At 50.4% G+C, this 12,637-nt stretch overlaps 1 protein-coding gene across 10 annotated transcripts in view; it reads right to left on the reverse strand.

Annotated features, from left to right (window-relative positions):
• Nucleotides 1–2,290: 2,290 nt before the first annotated feature.
• ZMYND8 (zinc finger MYND-type containing 8) overlaps nt 2,291–12,637 on the reverse strand; it is a 163,713-nt gene continuing 153,366 nt past the window's right edge. For 9 of the 10 annotated variants that reach the window (XM_075350625.1, XM_075350623.1, XM_075350621.1 and 6 more), the window contains one exon: nt 2,291–3,222. In XM_075350625.1, the coding sequence (XP_075206740.1) occupies nt 3,121–3,222 (102 nt within the window). In that variant the 3' untranslated portion in view covers nt 2,291–3,120. The remainder of the gene's footprint in view (nt 3,223–12,637) is intronic. The other variant, XM_075350630.1, reaches the window with a different exon arrangement.

The following is a 12,637-nucleotide window of genomic DNA, read 5'->3' on the forward strand; positions in this document are numbered from 1 at the left end:
CTGCCGGCGTTCTGTGGGGAGGAGGGGACCGTGGGCGTGCCCAAGAAAGTGCGGGAATCTAGTGCCCCAGTGTACTGAGTGAGGGGGGAGGAGGATACTAATGTATGCTCCAGCCCTCAGCGCTGACGATCTGTGCAGCGTCCCGCCCTTCCCCTGACTGGCAGGCCTGTGGGCGGGAATATGCGACACTAGGCCGCAGAAGCCGGGGACTAAAGTTATAAGCGCGGCCGGCAATAAGCACGGCCGCGCGGTAGTCCACGGCGCACTAATACACCCAGCAGTGCTGCAATGTGTATGGCACAAGCGCTCCATGCGCGGTCCCCACGGGGACACAGAGTACCTCACAGTAGCAGGGCCTTGTCCCTGACGATACCCGGCTCCTATCCAGCAGATTCCCAGGGGCTGCGGAGGGAGCACGGTCCCAGTGCCTGGAGACCGATTAGGATCCCACTTCACCCAGAGCCCATTAAGGGATGGGGAAGGAAAACAGCATGTGGCTCCTGCCTGTGTACCCGCAATGGGTACCTCAACCTTAACAGCACCGCCGACACAGTGGGGTGAGAAGGGAGCATGCTGGGGGCCCTGCTATGGGCCCTCTTTTCTTCCATCCGACCTAGTCAGCAGCTGCTGCTGACTAAGCTGTGGAGCTATGCGTGGATGTCAGCCTCCTTCGCACAAAGCATAAAAACTGAGGAGCCCGTGATGCACGGGGGGTGTATAGGCAGAAGGGGAGGGGCTTTACACTTTTAGTGTAATACTTTGTGTGGCCTCCGGAGGCATAAGCTATACACCCAATTGTCTGGGTCTCCCAATGGAGCGACAAAGAAATTGAAATTCCCATCATTTTTCACGTCACGTTTTTGTTCCACGGTCACTACTATTACAACGTCTTGCTTTCCGTGTACCATTGGGATTCATGTTGTGAGTCGACAATTATCAACTTACTTTCCATATAATTCAACCACTTCAACTAAAGTAAACGTACATTTAATTGCATCCGCATTCTCCCAAATAAAATTAACCAAGAAGTCGCCAGCTCCATCTCACAGGCCGCAGGAAAATCCGGACAACGATGCAGTAGCTGCTCGACAACAAGAATCGACAAAATCGTAGGATTGGTTACCAACAACGAACACCAGAGCAGATAGAGCTGGATAAGCAAATATATAAGGAAACTTAACAACGAACCGCTCAGCAGAATGAATGATATCTCAATAACAGGCAGATTGCTTTTACTCAATGAACCCATGAGCAAGTTTAACAAGACCAAGAAAATAGAATCAACGCCTATCATCAACGAACACTTGAGCAGATTGATAAGGACAGAGAGAGATATCAGAAGGTTTATATCAACCGAGCTTTATACCTTTGGGGGGAGCTACATACCAGGGAGGTGATCTGTGTACCCTTGGGGGGAGGAGAGCTGTATACCCTTGAGGGGGACAGCTGTATACCTTTGGGGGTAAGCTATATACCAGGGAGGTGCGCTGTAAACCCTTGGGAGGGGAGGGAGAGCTGTATACCCTTGAGGGGGACAGCTGTATACCTTTCGGGGGAGCTATATACCTACGACGTGAGCTGTAAACCTTTGGGGGGAGAAGAGCTGTATACCCTTGGGGGAAAGCTGTATACCCTTGGGGGGGGGCGAGAGCTGTATACCCACAGCAGAGTCCTGCATACACTGAGGAGCTGATCACATGACCTGTGACTTCTTCCCTCCATGTGACATCATCACAGGTCCTGTAAAAACAGACAAAAATCCTGTTGTGTACATTGCACACTCACACATCTGAAGCTGAGCTCATTCCGTCAATAATAGACAAAGGCCGCGTCATGCTAAATTGCAACTCCCAGCATTTTTCACGTCACGTTTTCGTTGCCAGTCGACAATTATCAATTTCACTTACACGTAATTCAACCACTTCAACGCTACTAAATGTTGTCATTATTTACTTTTGTTTAATTAATCACCAGCAGCGTTAATTAGATAGGAAGGGACGTTCCGAGCATTAGCTGGCTGGGAACAGCTAGTAGAAATATATGAAGCTGACCCGCTCTTGTCCAGAGAGCAGCTACCGTGTCGGATGATGCACTGAAAGACTCGCATGAGTCACGCGCGGGTCAATCGCAAATGTGACTGCAGCCTTATATTAAGTGCACCCTAATCAGAGTTCTCTGCTACGGCGATGACCGGGTAGAAGATTTTGGCTTCAGCACTGAGTGGTGTCCATAAATCAAAGCAGAAAAGAATATGATAATCGTTACAGCAGCCAAAAGCAAAGAAATGGCATAAAAAGAAAATGTTTGGATTTAATACAAATTTTATACAAAGAAAATGTGAAAAAATACTTCCATATGCTAAAAGCAATTATGTTTCACAAGGGAAAGCCGGCCAGTCCCGCGCTCCGAATCGCTCGCCACAGATATTGCCTCTCACTTATGAGTGATGGTGCCTTGTTGCCATCTTGAATTTGCCATTGATTACTGTACACACCGTCTCCGTTATGAACAATGATGAAAATCAACAGTGTGATAAAAGTACAACGCGTGGCACTGGAATGATATTATACAGAGGGTCCTCATATACAGACATCAGCAGTGTTTTTACATAAGATACAGAGTGAACCTGTGGCGTCAATGTAACAGACTGAAGGCATCACCATAATTTTTAATTTTTTTTTGTCCATAGAGAAACATGGTATTCAATTCCGGATTGCTAGGATAGTTTCTGCGGGAAGTCCCCACATTGGGGTGAAGCTCCTGATTGAACGTCGCGGCCTCTTGCATTGAGCGCGGTCTTTTCTGTGATTACAATTCATATAAAATCTTGTATCATTTTTCACGTCTTTGTACACCGATTATAATGATACAAGAATCTCCAGCTTATCTACACCTTGTCGTTCCGTCCGTTCAGCAGCGTCCCTTATAATCGGCGTCATGATATTGCCACTCCGGAAAAAAACGTTCATAAGTTAAAGCCAATAGAAATATAAAAAGATGGTTCTGTTCTTAAATCACATCCACAGATTGTACAATATTTACATACAGGACGAGGCGCTGGGTCCGGACGCTCGCAATGTAGTGTTTTCAGTATCATCTCATTGGATTAATGCTTGTGGGTCACACTCTCCTCACCTGGACCGGCATGGTGGTCTGCACATACTGAACGCCGGCTCTCACCGCCACCGCTCCGGCACTGGGGCTCACAACCACGGGGATGGTCTGTTGAGAAGAAACAGGAGGTTACGATTCAGCTACAGAAATCAACATTACATGGAATAAAACATTTTTACGTAGTCCTCGCTACAATGCCACATACAAGTGTAAAATAAAATCAACGGGTTGCCCAATAATCTTGTTGCGCCCCACATTGGTGCTTTCTCACATCATTTGACCAGCTGTCCTCGTGAAGCAGACCCCTGGCTGTCTATCCCTCCTTTTTTATATACTCCAGGCTCCGGATTCTAACAATAATGTATCTATGCGGGTTAATTAAAACTAATCTAACTGGAAATAGCAAAGAAAATGTATGAATTGCCTTTTTTTGATTTGAGATTCTCATTCACAAAATGTGAGATCGAGATTTGGCACTCATGAGAAGATGTGAAGATCAAACACCTCAAAGGCGCAGACATAAAAAAAATAGTGGCAGTCCTATGGAAAAAACAATTCATATAATGAGGTTTCATCACGTGCCATTATCTCTAGTGTCACTCCAGAAACCGCTGCTCGTCCTTCACCCTAATTGTATTTTATACTCCAATCACATCCAGAGCTGCAGTCACAATTTAACTCTCAGGCAGACTCTGTTCATGCTCGGCTGTAGTAGGTTTTGCTGGACGCGATGATGTTCTCTCACATTGATATATGAGTGACACTTATTGGTCTAGTGATAATATTCTGCTCATAAAATACAAATTTTATTGAAACAGAAAAACACAGCCCAGTAAGTGACATAGGTGGAATCAGGATCTCAACCCCTACATCATTCTGCTTTCAGATTACATGGCAAAAACCTGTTTACAGATTCCTTTTAATGTCTAAATGCAGTAATTTGTGTTGATTTCTTATTTTCACTCAAAGTGGCTGATGTTGTCCATTCGAGCTTAGACTTCAGCAGAGAGACTTTATCTTAGATCTTCAATTTATGTTTGCAGCTTTAAAAGGTACTAGAGAATATAATATAATTGAGCTCCAAATCAGCACAGTATCAATAAAGGCCCTAGTCAGATGTCCGTGTATCATGGTCAGAGTACGTACCGCAATGCACAGACTGACCAAGGCTCTGTTGACCGGATTGTGACAGCCTCATATTTGCCTATGAAGCTGTCAATTTTAGGTCAGGAAAACCGTGGCCAGCCCGTGTATTGCAGTACGCAACTGGACCATGATATTCGGGGTACATCCAAGGTCACTTTACAAAGCAACTCATTGTCATTAGCATCACAGGAAGATTCAATCTGTACAATGGTTTCCTAAAGGGGAGAATAAAATTAAGAAATTTCTCGAGCATCGCTACTTCCAATAGGTGGCGCTGTGCTAGAGTTTGTCTCCTTTACTGGAGAGACAATTTGGAAATTTCTCGAATAAGGTTCACAGTCACACCCTATTGTGATGAAAAGATCTAGTGATATCAAGAGGAAAGGCACACAGTATGACATTAAAGCACTGTCTACAGTACAAGTGCATCCATAAATTAGAAAATCAAAAAGTTAATTTCAGTAATTCAATACAAAAAGGGAAACACATATTATATAGAGTAATTACAAGCAGAGTGATCAATTTCACGTGTTCATTTCTGTTAATGTTGTTGATTATGGCTTACAGCCAATGGAAACCAAAAAGTCATCTCAGAAAATTAGAATAATTACCACAAAACACCTGCAAAGGCTTTCTAAGGGTTTCAAATGGTCCCTTAGTCTGGTTCAGTAGGCTACACAATCATGGGGAAGACTGCTGACTTGACAGATGTCCAGAAGGCAGTCATGGACACACTCCACAAGGAGAGTAAGGCCTTGTTAGCACTTGCCGGTTTTTGCTGCGGATTTCCTGCATGTTTCGCTTCAGAATATGTTCATAACATCTCTGCAGTGATTCACCAGCAGATCCTATGGGAAAAAAATGCTGTGCGCACTATGCAGATTTTGACAGCAGATTCCTGCAGCAAAAACAATTGCATGTCACTTCTTTTCCGCAGGTAGCTGCGGGATTTCACTCCATTGACTATAATGTAATCGGTTTGGGCTGGGGTAAAGATGTATCCTTTCCCTTGTATTGTTTGATGATTTCATCCAAACGTTCGCCAAACAGTCGGTCGCCAGAAATTGGCAAACTGGTTAAACGCTTTTTTGGAAGCAGAATCTGCCTTCCAGTTCCGTAGCCACAAGGCCCTGCAGAGTACCACCGAATTGGCGGAAGCAACCGCCATACGGCTCGCAGAGTCCAGGACAGCATTAATAGCGTAAGACGCAAATGCCGACGTCTGTGTGGCTGCGTCAATTTGCGCTTGACCTGCTGAGATAGCTTGTAGCACCCATACGGCTGCAAATGCTGGTGTAAAAGAAGCGCTGATAGCTTCATAGATGGATTTCAACCAGAGCTCCATCTGCCTGTGAGTGGCATCTTTGATTGATAGACGCTATAAGATCGTTCACTATGGCGTCCCCGTCAGGCGTATCAAGATTGAGAGCGGCCTCAGGATCAGAATCCTGATCAGCTGTCTCCGCTTCATCATCCAGGTATTCCCCCCGCTGAGACCCTGACCAATATGAAGATGTCGAGGGAATTTCCCAGCGAGCTCGCTTAGACGGTCAGGGGCTGGGGTCTGTATCAGAGACCTCACTCTGGGATCTATGAGACACCCCGGGGAGACCTCTGGTCCAACTGAGGTGGGCCAGGGAGCAATGATTCAACAGTGCCCCTGTGCTGAGATACCGGTCTGGATTGCTCAGTGGATCCTGCCGGCAGAGGGGTCGTACATGCGGCGCAGGCAGCATAGTAAGCCTGTGGTTTGGCGCTCCTGCCTTTTATGGGCGCCATGCTGTTGACTTCCCTGAGCAACACAATATATATACAGAATCAACTGTGCACCATACAGTGTAAAGCATATCTTATAAACATATGATTTAAAATTACACTCCTGCACAAATGTGGCTAGCACCACAGATGCTGCATACCCCCCGCATAAAGCGGTTGTGAGGCCACCAGGGTCCCTGCCTGGGTCTGTCAGAATTTGTCCCCCTCTGCAGCATTCAAGGAGCTGACAGGAATGGCTGCCGGCTTCTGAGGAGAGGACAGTGAGGGGGGTGGAGTATGCAAAGCATGCTCCAGCCCTCAGTGCTGCTCATCCTGTGCAGCGTCCCGCCCTTCCCCTGCTTGTCAGGGCTGTGGGCGAGAGGAAGAAAGACTAGGCCGCAAAAGCCGGGGACTCGAGTAATAAACGCGGCCGCCGTAAAAGCGCGGCCGCGCGGAAGTCCCCGGCGCACTACAAGTCCCAGCCGCGCCTCAGTGTCAAAACATGGCGGTGGCGGTCAGCGCGGTAGTCTCCCTACATAAACACACTCAGCGATGCTGAGTGTGTAATGGCACGGCTGCCGGCGTCCTGAGAGAGGAGGAAGCCGTGGGCGTGACCCTTAGAAAGTGCGGGAACTGGTGCCTCACAGTGCAGTGAGGGGAGTGGAGTATGCAAAGCATGCTCCAGCCCTCACTGCAGCTCGTCTGTAAAGCGTCCCGCCCTTCCCCTGCCTGTCAGGGCTGTGGGCGGGAGGAGGAAACACTAGGCCGTACAAGCCGGGGACTCAAGTAATGAGCGCGGCTGCCATAAAAGCGCGGCCGCGCGGAAGTCCCCGGCGCACTACAAGTCCCAGCCGCGCCTCAGTGTTAAAAACATGGCAGCGGCGGTAGTACGGTAGTCCCCCTACATAAACACACTCAGCGACGCTGAGTGTGTAATGGCACATTAACCCGGTCAGCGCCGCGGTCCCCGGTGCACTAGCACACCCAGCAATGCTGGAGTGTTGCTGTGCGCGGTCCCCACAGGGACACAGAGTACCTTCAAGTAGCAGGGCCATGTCCCTGAACGATACCCGGCTCCTATCCAGCAGAGTCTTAGGAGCTGTGGATGGAGCACGGTCTCAGTGCCTGGAGACCGGTAAGATCCCACTTCACCCAGAGCCCTGAGGGGGATGGGGAAGGAAAGAAGGGAATTTTGTTACTTACCGTAAATTCCTTTTCTTCTAGCTCTTATTGGGAGACCCAGACGATTGGGTGTATAGCACTGCCTCCGGAGGCCACACAAAGCAATTACACTAAAAAGTGTAAGGCCCCTCCCCTTCTGGCTATACACCCCCAGTGGGATCACTGGCTCACCAGTTTTAGTGCAAAAGCAAGAAGGAGGAAAGCCAATAACTGGTTTAAACAAATTCACTCCGAAGTAACATCGGAGAACTGAAAACCGTTCAACATGAACAACATGTGTACCCGCAAACAAACCAAAAATCCCGAAGGACAACAGGGCCGGTGCTGGGTCTCCCAATAAGAGCTAGAAGAAAAGGAATTTACGGTAAGTAACAAAATTCCCTTCTTCTTCGGCGCTCTATTGGGAGACCCAGACGATTGGGACGTCCAAAAGCTGTCCCTGGGTGGGTAAAGAAATACCTCATGTTAGAGCTGCAAGACAGCCCTCCCCTACGGGGAGGCAACTGCCGCCTGCAGGACTCTTCTACCTAGGCTGGCATCCGCCGAAGCATAGGTATGCACCTGATAATGTTTGGTGAAAGTGTGCAGACTCGACCAGGTAGCTGCCTGGCACACCTGTTAAGCCGTAGCCTGGTGTCGTAATGCCCAGGACGCACCCACGGCTCTGGTAGAATGGGCCTTCAGCCCTGATGGAACCGGAAGCCCAGCAGAACGGTAGGCTTCAAGAATTGGTTCTTTGATCCATCGAGCCAGGGTAGCCTTAGAAGCCTGCGAGCCTTTGCGCTTACCAGCGACAAGGACAAAGAGTGCATCCGAACGGCGCAGGGGCGCCGTGCGGGAAATGTAGATTCTGAGTGCTCTCACCAGATCTAACAAATGTAAGTCCTTCTCATACCGATGAACTGCATGAGGACAAAACGAAGGCAAAGAGATATCCTGATTAAGATGAAAAGAGGATACCACCTTCGGGAGAAACTCCTGAATGGGGCGCAGCACTACCTTGTCCTGGTGGAAGACCAGTAAGGGAGCCTTGGAAGACAGCGCTGCCAGCTCAGACACTCTCCGAAGAGATGTGATCGCTACCAGAAAAGCCACTTTCTGTGATAGTCTAGAAAGTGAAACCTCCCTCAGAGGCTCGAAGGGCGGCTTCTGGAGGGCAACTAGTACCCTGTTCAGATCCCATGGATCTAACGGCCGTTTGTACGGGGGAACGATATGGCAAACCCCCTGTAGGAACGTGCGCACCTTAGAAAGTCGTGCTAGACGCTTCTGAAAAAAGACGGATAGCGCCGAGACTTGTCCTTTAAGGGAGCCGAGCGACAAACCTTTTTCTAACCCAGATTGCAGGAAAGAAAGAAAGGTAGGCAATGCAAATGGCCAGGGAGACACTCCCTGAGCAGAGCACCAGGATCAGAATATCCTCCACGTTCTGTGGTAGATCTTAGCAGACGTGGGCTTCCTAGCCTGTCTCATGGTGGCAACGACCCCTTGGGATAAGCCTGAAGACGCTAGGATCCAGGACTCAATGGCCACACAGTCAGGTTCAGGGCCGCAGAATTCCGATGGAAAAAAGGCCCTTGGGACAGTAAGTCTGGTCGGTCTGGTAGTGCCCACGGATGGCCGACCGTGAGATGCCACAGATCCGGATACCACGCCCTCCTCGGCCAGTCTGGAGCGACGAGTATGACGCGGCTGCAGTCGGATCTGATCTTGCGTAGCCCTCTGGGCAAGAGTGCCAGAGGTGGAAACACATAAGGGAGCCGGAACTGCGACCAATCTTGCACTAGGGCGTCTGCTGCTAGAGCTCTTTGATCGCGAGACCGTGCCATGAAGGTTGGGACCTTGTTGTTGTGCCGGGACGCCATTAGGTCGACGTCCGGCCTTCCCCATCGGCGACAGATTTCCTGAAACACGTCCGGGTGAAGGGACCATTCCCCTGCGTCCATGCCCTGGCGACTGAGGAAGTCTGCCTCCCAGTTTTCTACGCCGGGGATGTGAACCGCGGATATGGTGGAGGCCGTGGCTTCCACCCACATCATAATCCGCCGGACTTCCTGGAAGGCTTGCCGACTGCGTGTCCCCCCTTGGTGATTGATGTATGCCACCGCTGTGGAGTTGTCCGATTGAATTCGGATCTGCTTCCCTTCCAGCCACTGTTGGAAGGCTAGTAGGGCAAGATACACTGCTCTGATTTCCAGAACATTGATCTGAAGGGTGGACTCCTGCTGAGTCCACGTACCCTGAGCCCTGTGGTGGAGAAACACTGCTCCCCACCCTGACAGACTCGCGTCTGTCGTGACCACCGCCCAGGACGGTGGTAGGAAGGATCTTCCCTGTGATAATGAGGTGGAAAGGAGCCACCACTGCAGAGAGTCCTTGGCCGTCTGGGAAAGGGAGACTTTCCTGTCCAGGGATGTTGACTTCCCGTCCCATTGGCGGAGAATGTCCCATTGAAGTGGACGCAGATGAAACTGCGCAAACGGAACCGCCTCTATTGCCGCCACCATCTTCCCGAGGAAGTGCATGAGGCGTCTTAAGGAGTGCGACTGACTTTGAAGGAGAGCCTGCACCCCAGTCTGTAGAGACCGCTGCTTGTCCAGCGGAAGCTTCACTATCGCTGAGAGAGTATGAAACTCCATGCCAAGATACGTTAGTGATTGGGTCGGTGACAGATTTGACTTTGGGAAGTTGATGATCCACCCGAACGCCTGGAGAGTCTCCAGTGCAACATTCAGGCTGAGTTGGCATGCCTCTTGAGAGGGTGCCTTGACCAGTAGATTCCAAGTAAGGGATCACAGAGTGTCCGTGAGAGTGCAAGACTGCTACCACTGCCGCCATGATCTTGGTGAACACCCGAGGGGCTGTCGCCAGACCAAATGGCAGAGCTACGAACTGAAGATGGTCGTCTCCTATCACGAAGCGTAGAAAGCGTTGGTGCTCTGTAGCAATCGGCACGTGGAGATAAGCATCTTTGATGTCTATTGATGCTAGGAAATCTCCTTGAGACATTGAGGCAATGACTGAGCGGAGGGATTCCATCCGGAACCGCCTGGCGTTCACATGCTTGTTGAGCAGTTTTAGGTCCAGAACAGGACGGAAGGAGCCGTCCTTCTTTGGAACCACAAAGAGATTGGAGTAAAATCCTCGCCCCCGTTCCTGAGGGGGGACAGGGATCACGACTCCTTCTGCTCTTAGAGAGTCCACCGCCTGCAGCAGGGCATCTGCTCGGTTGGGGTGTGGGGAGGTTCTGAAGAACCGAAGTGGAGGTCGAGAACTGAACTCGATTCTGTACCCGCGAGACAAAATGTCTGTTACCCACCGGTCTTTGACCTGTGACAGCCAAATGTCGCAAAAGCGGGAGAGCCTGCCACCGACCGAGATGCGGAGGGAGGAGGCCGAAAGTCATGAGGTAGCCGCTTTGGAAGCGGTTCCTCCATTTGCTTTCCTGGGGCGTGAGTGAGCCCGCCAGGAATCTGAGCTCCCTTGTTCTTTCTGAGTCCTTTTGGACGAGGAGAATTGGGCCTTGCCCGAGCCTCGAAAGGACCGAAACCTCGACTTCTGTTGAGGTTTACTTGCTCTGGGCTGTGGTAAGGAAGAGTCCTTACCCTTGGACTGTTTTATGATTTCAGCCAATGGCTCACCAAACAGTCTGTCTCTAGATAATGGCAAGCTGGTTAAGCATTTTTTGGAACCAGCATCTGCTTTCCAGTCCTTTAACCACAAGGCTCTGCGCAAAACCACGGAATTGGCGGACGCCATAGCGGTACGGCTCGTAGATTCTAGGACAGCATTGATAGCATAGGTCGCAAACGCAGACATTTGCGAAGTTAGGGACGCCACCTGCGGTACTGCTGGATGTATGATAGCATCCACCTGTGCTAAACCAGCTGAAATAGCTTGGAGTGCCCACACGGCCGCGAATGCTGGAGCAAACGACGCGCCGATAGCTTCGTAGACAGATTTCAACCAAAGGTCCATCTGTCTGTCGTTGGCATCTTTAAGTGAAGCGCCATCCTCTACTGCGACTATGGATCTAGCCGCAAGCTTGGAAATTGGGGGATCCACCTTTGGACACTGGGTCCAGCGTTTGGCCACCTCAGAGGGAAAAGGATAACGGGTATCCTTAGAACGTTTAGAGAAACGCTTGTCTGGATGAGCGTCGTGTTTCTGGATCGATTCTCTGAAGTCAGAGTGGTCCAAAAAAGCCCTTAATTTACGCTTGGGATACAGGAAATGGAACTTCTCCTGCTGTGCAGCTGCCTCCTCTGCAGAAGGGGCTGGGGGAGAAATATCCAACAGTCTATTAATTGCCGATATAAGGTCATTAACCATGGCGTCACCATCAGGGGCATCCAGATTGAGAGGGGCCTCAGGATTAGAATCCTGATCACCGTCCTCAGTCTCATCACAGAGAGACTCTTCTCGTTGAGACCCTGAGCAGTGTGATGACGTGGAGGGTCTTTCCCAGCGAGCTCGCTTAGGCTGCCTGGGACTGTCATCTGAGTCAGAGACTTCAGCCTGTGATGCTTGAGACCCCCTTGGAGCACGGATTAGTTCCAACTGAGGGGGACCGGAGAGCATAGACACAGCAGTGTCCATGGTCTGAGTAACTGGCCTGGACTGCAAGGTCTCCAGGATTTTTGTCATAGTCACAGACATTTTATCAGCAAAAACTGCAAAGTCTGTCCCCGTCACCGGGGCAGGGTTCACAGGCGTCTCTGCCTGGGCTACCACCACATTAGGCTCTGGCTGACGAAGTGCCACTGGGACTGAACATTGCACACAATGTGAGTCATTGGAGCCTGCCGGTAGATCAGCCCCACATGCAGTACAAACAGTGTACACAGCCTGTGCCTTGGCACCCTTGCGTTTTGCGGGTGACATGTTGCTGCTTCCTCAGAGCAGTACAGGGTGTCCAGCCAAGAAGCGACCTTACAGTGCAACTATATATATATATATATATATATGGTACCAAGAAAAAAGTACACTAATATAACACTGAGGCACTAGTGGGGCCAGCACTAAAGTGCTGCTTACCGCCCGCTTATGAGCGGGTGTGTGGGCGCCGAAATCCCTTTAGTCTGGGTCTCCCAGAGCCTGCTGCCTTTCCCCAGCCAGACCGCATGTGTAATGGCTGCCGGCGTCCTTGTGGAGAGGGGGGGCGGGCCCTGGGTGTATACAGACGAAGAGCGGGAAGCCTGCTTCCCACTGTGCCTAGTGAGAGGGCTGGAGCATGTAAATAAAGCTCCAGCCCTCGGCGCTGCCTATTGAGCAGCGTCTCTCCCCTACCCTGATTGACAGGGTGGGGGCGGGAACGAAGCGGCGCTAGGCCGCAGAAGCCGGGGGCTAAAGTTAGAAGCGCCGCCGCCGTAAAAGCGCGGTCGGCGCAAAGTCCCCGGCGCACCACAAGTCGCAGCTGCGCCGCCGCTCCAGGAGCGGT

This window comes from Anomaloglossus baeobatrachus, chromosome 5, assembly GCF_048569485.1.
Source record: "Anomaloglossus baeobatrachus isolate aAnoBae1 chromosome 5, aAnoBae1.hap1, whole genome shotgun sequence".
NCBI classification, from domain to species: Eukaryota; Metazoa; Chordata; class Amphibia; order Anura; family Aromobatidae; genus Anomaloglossus; species Anomaloglossus baeobatrachus.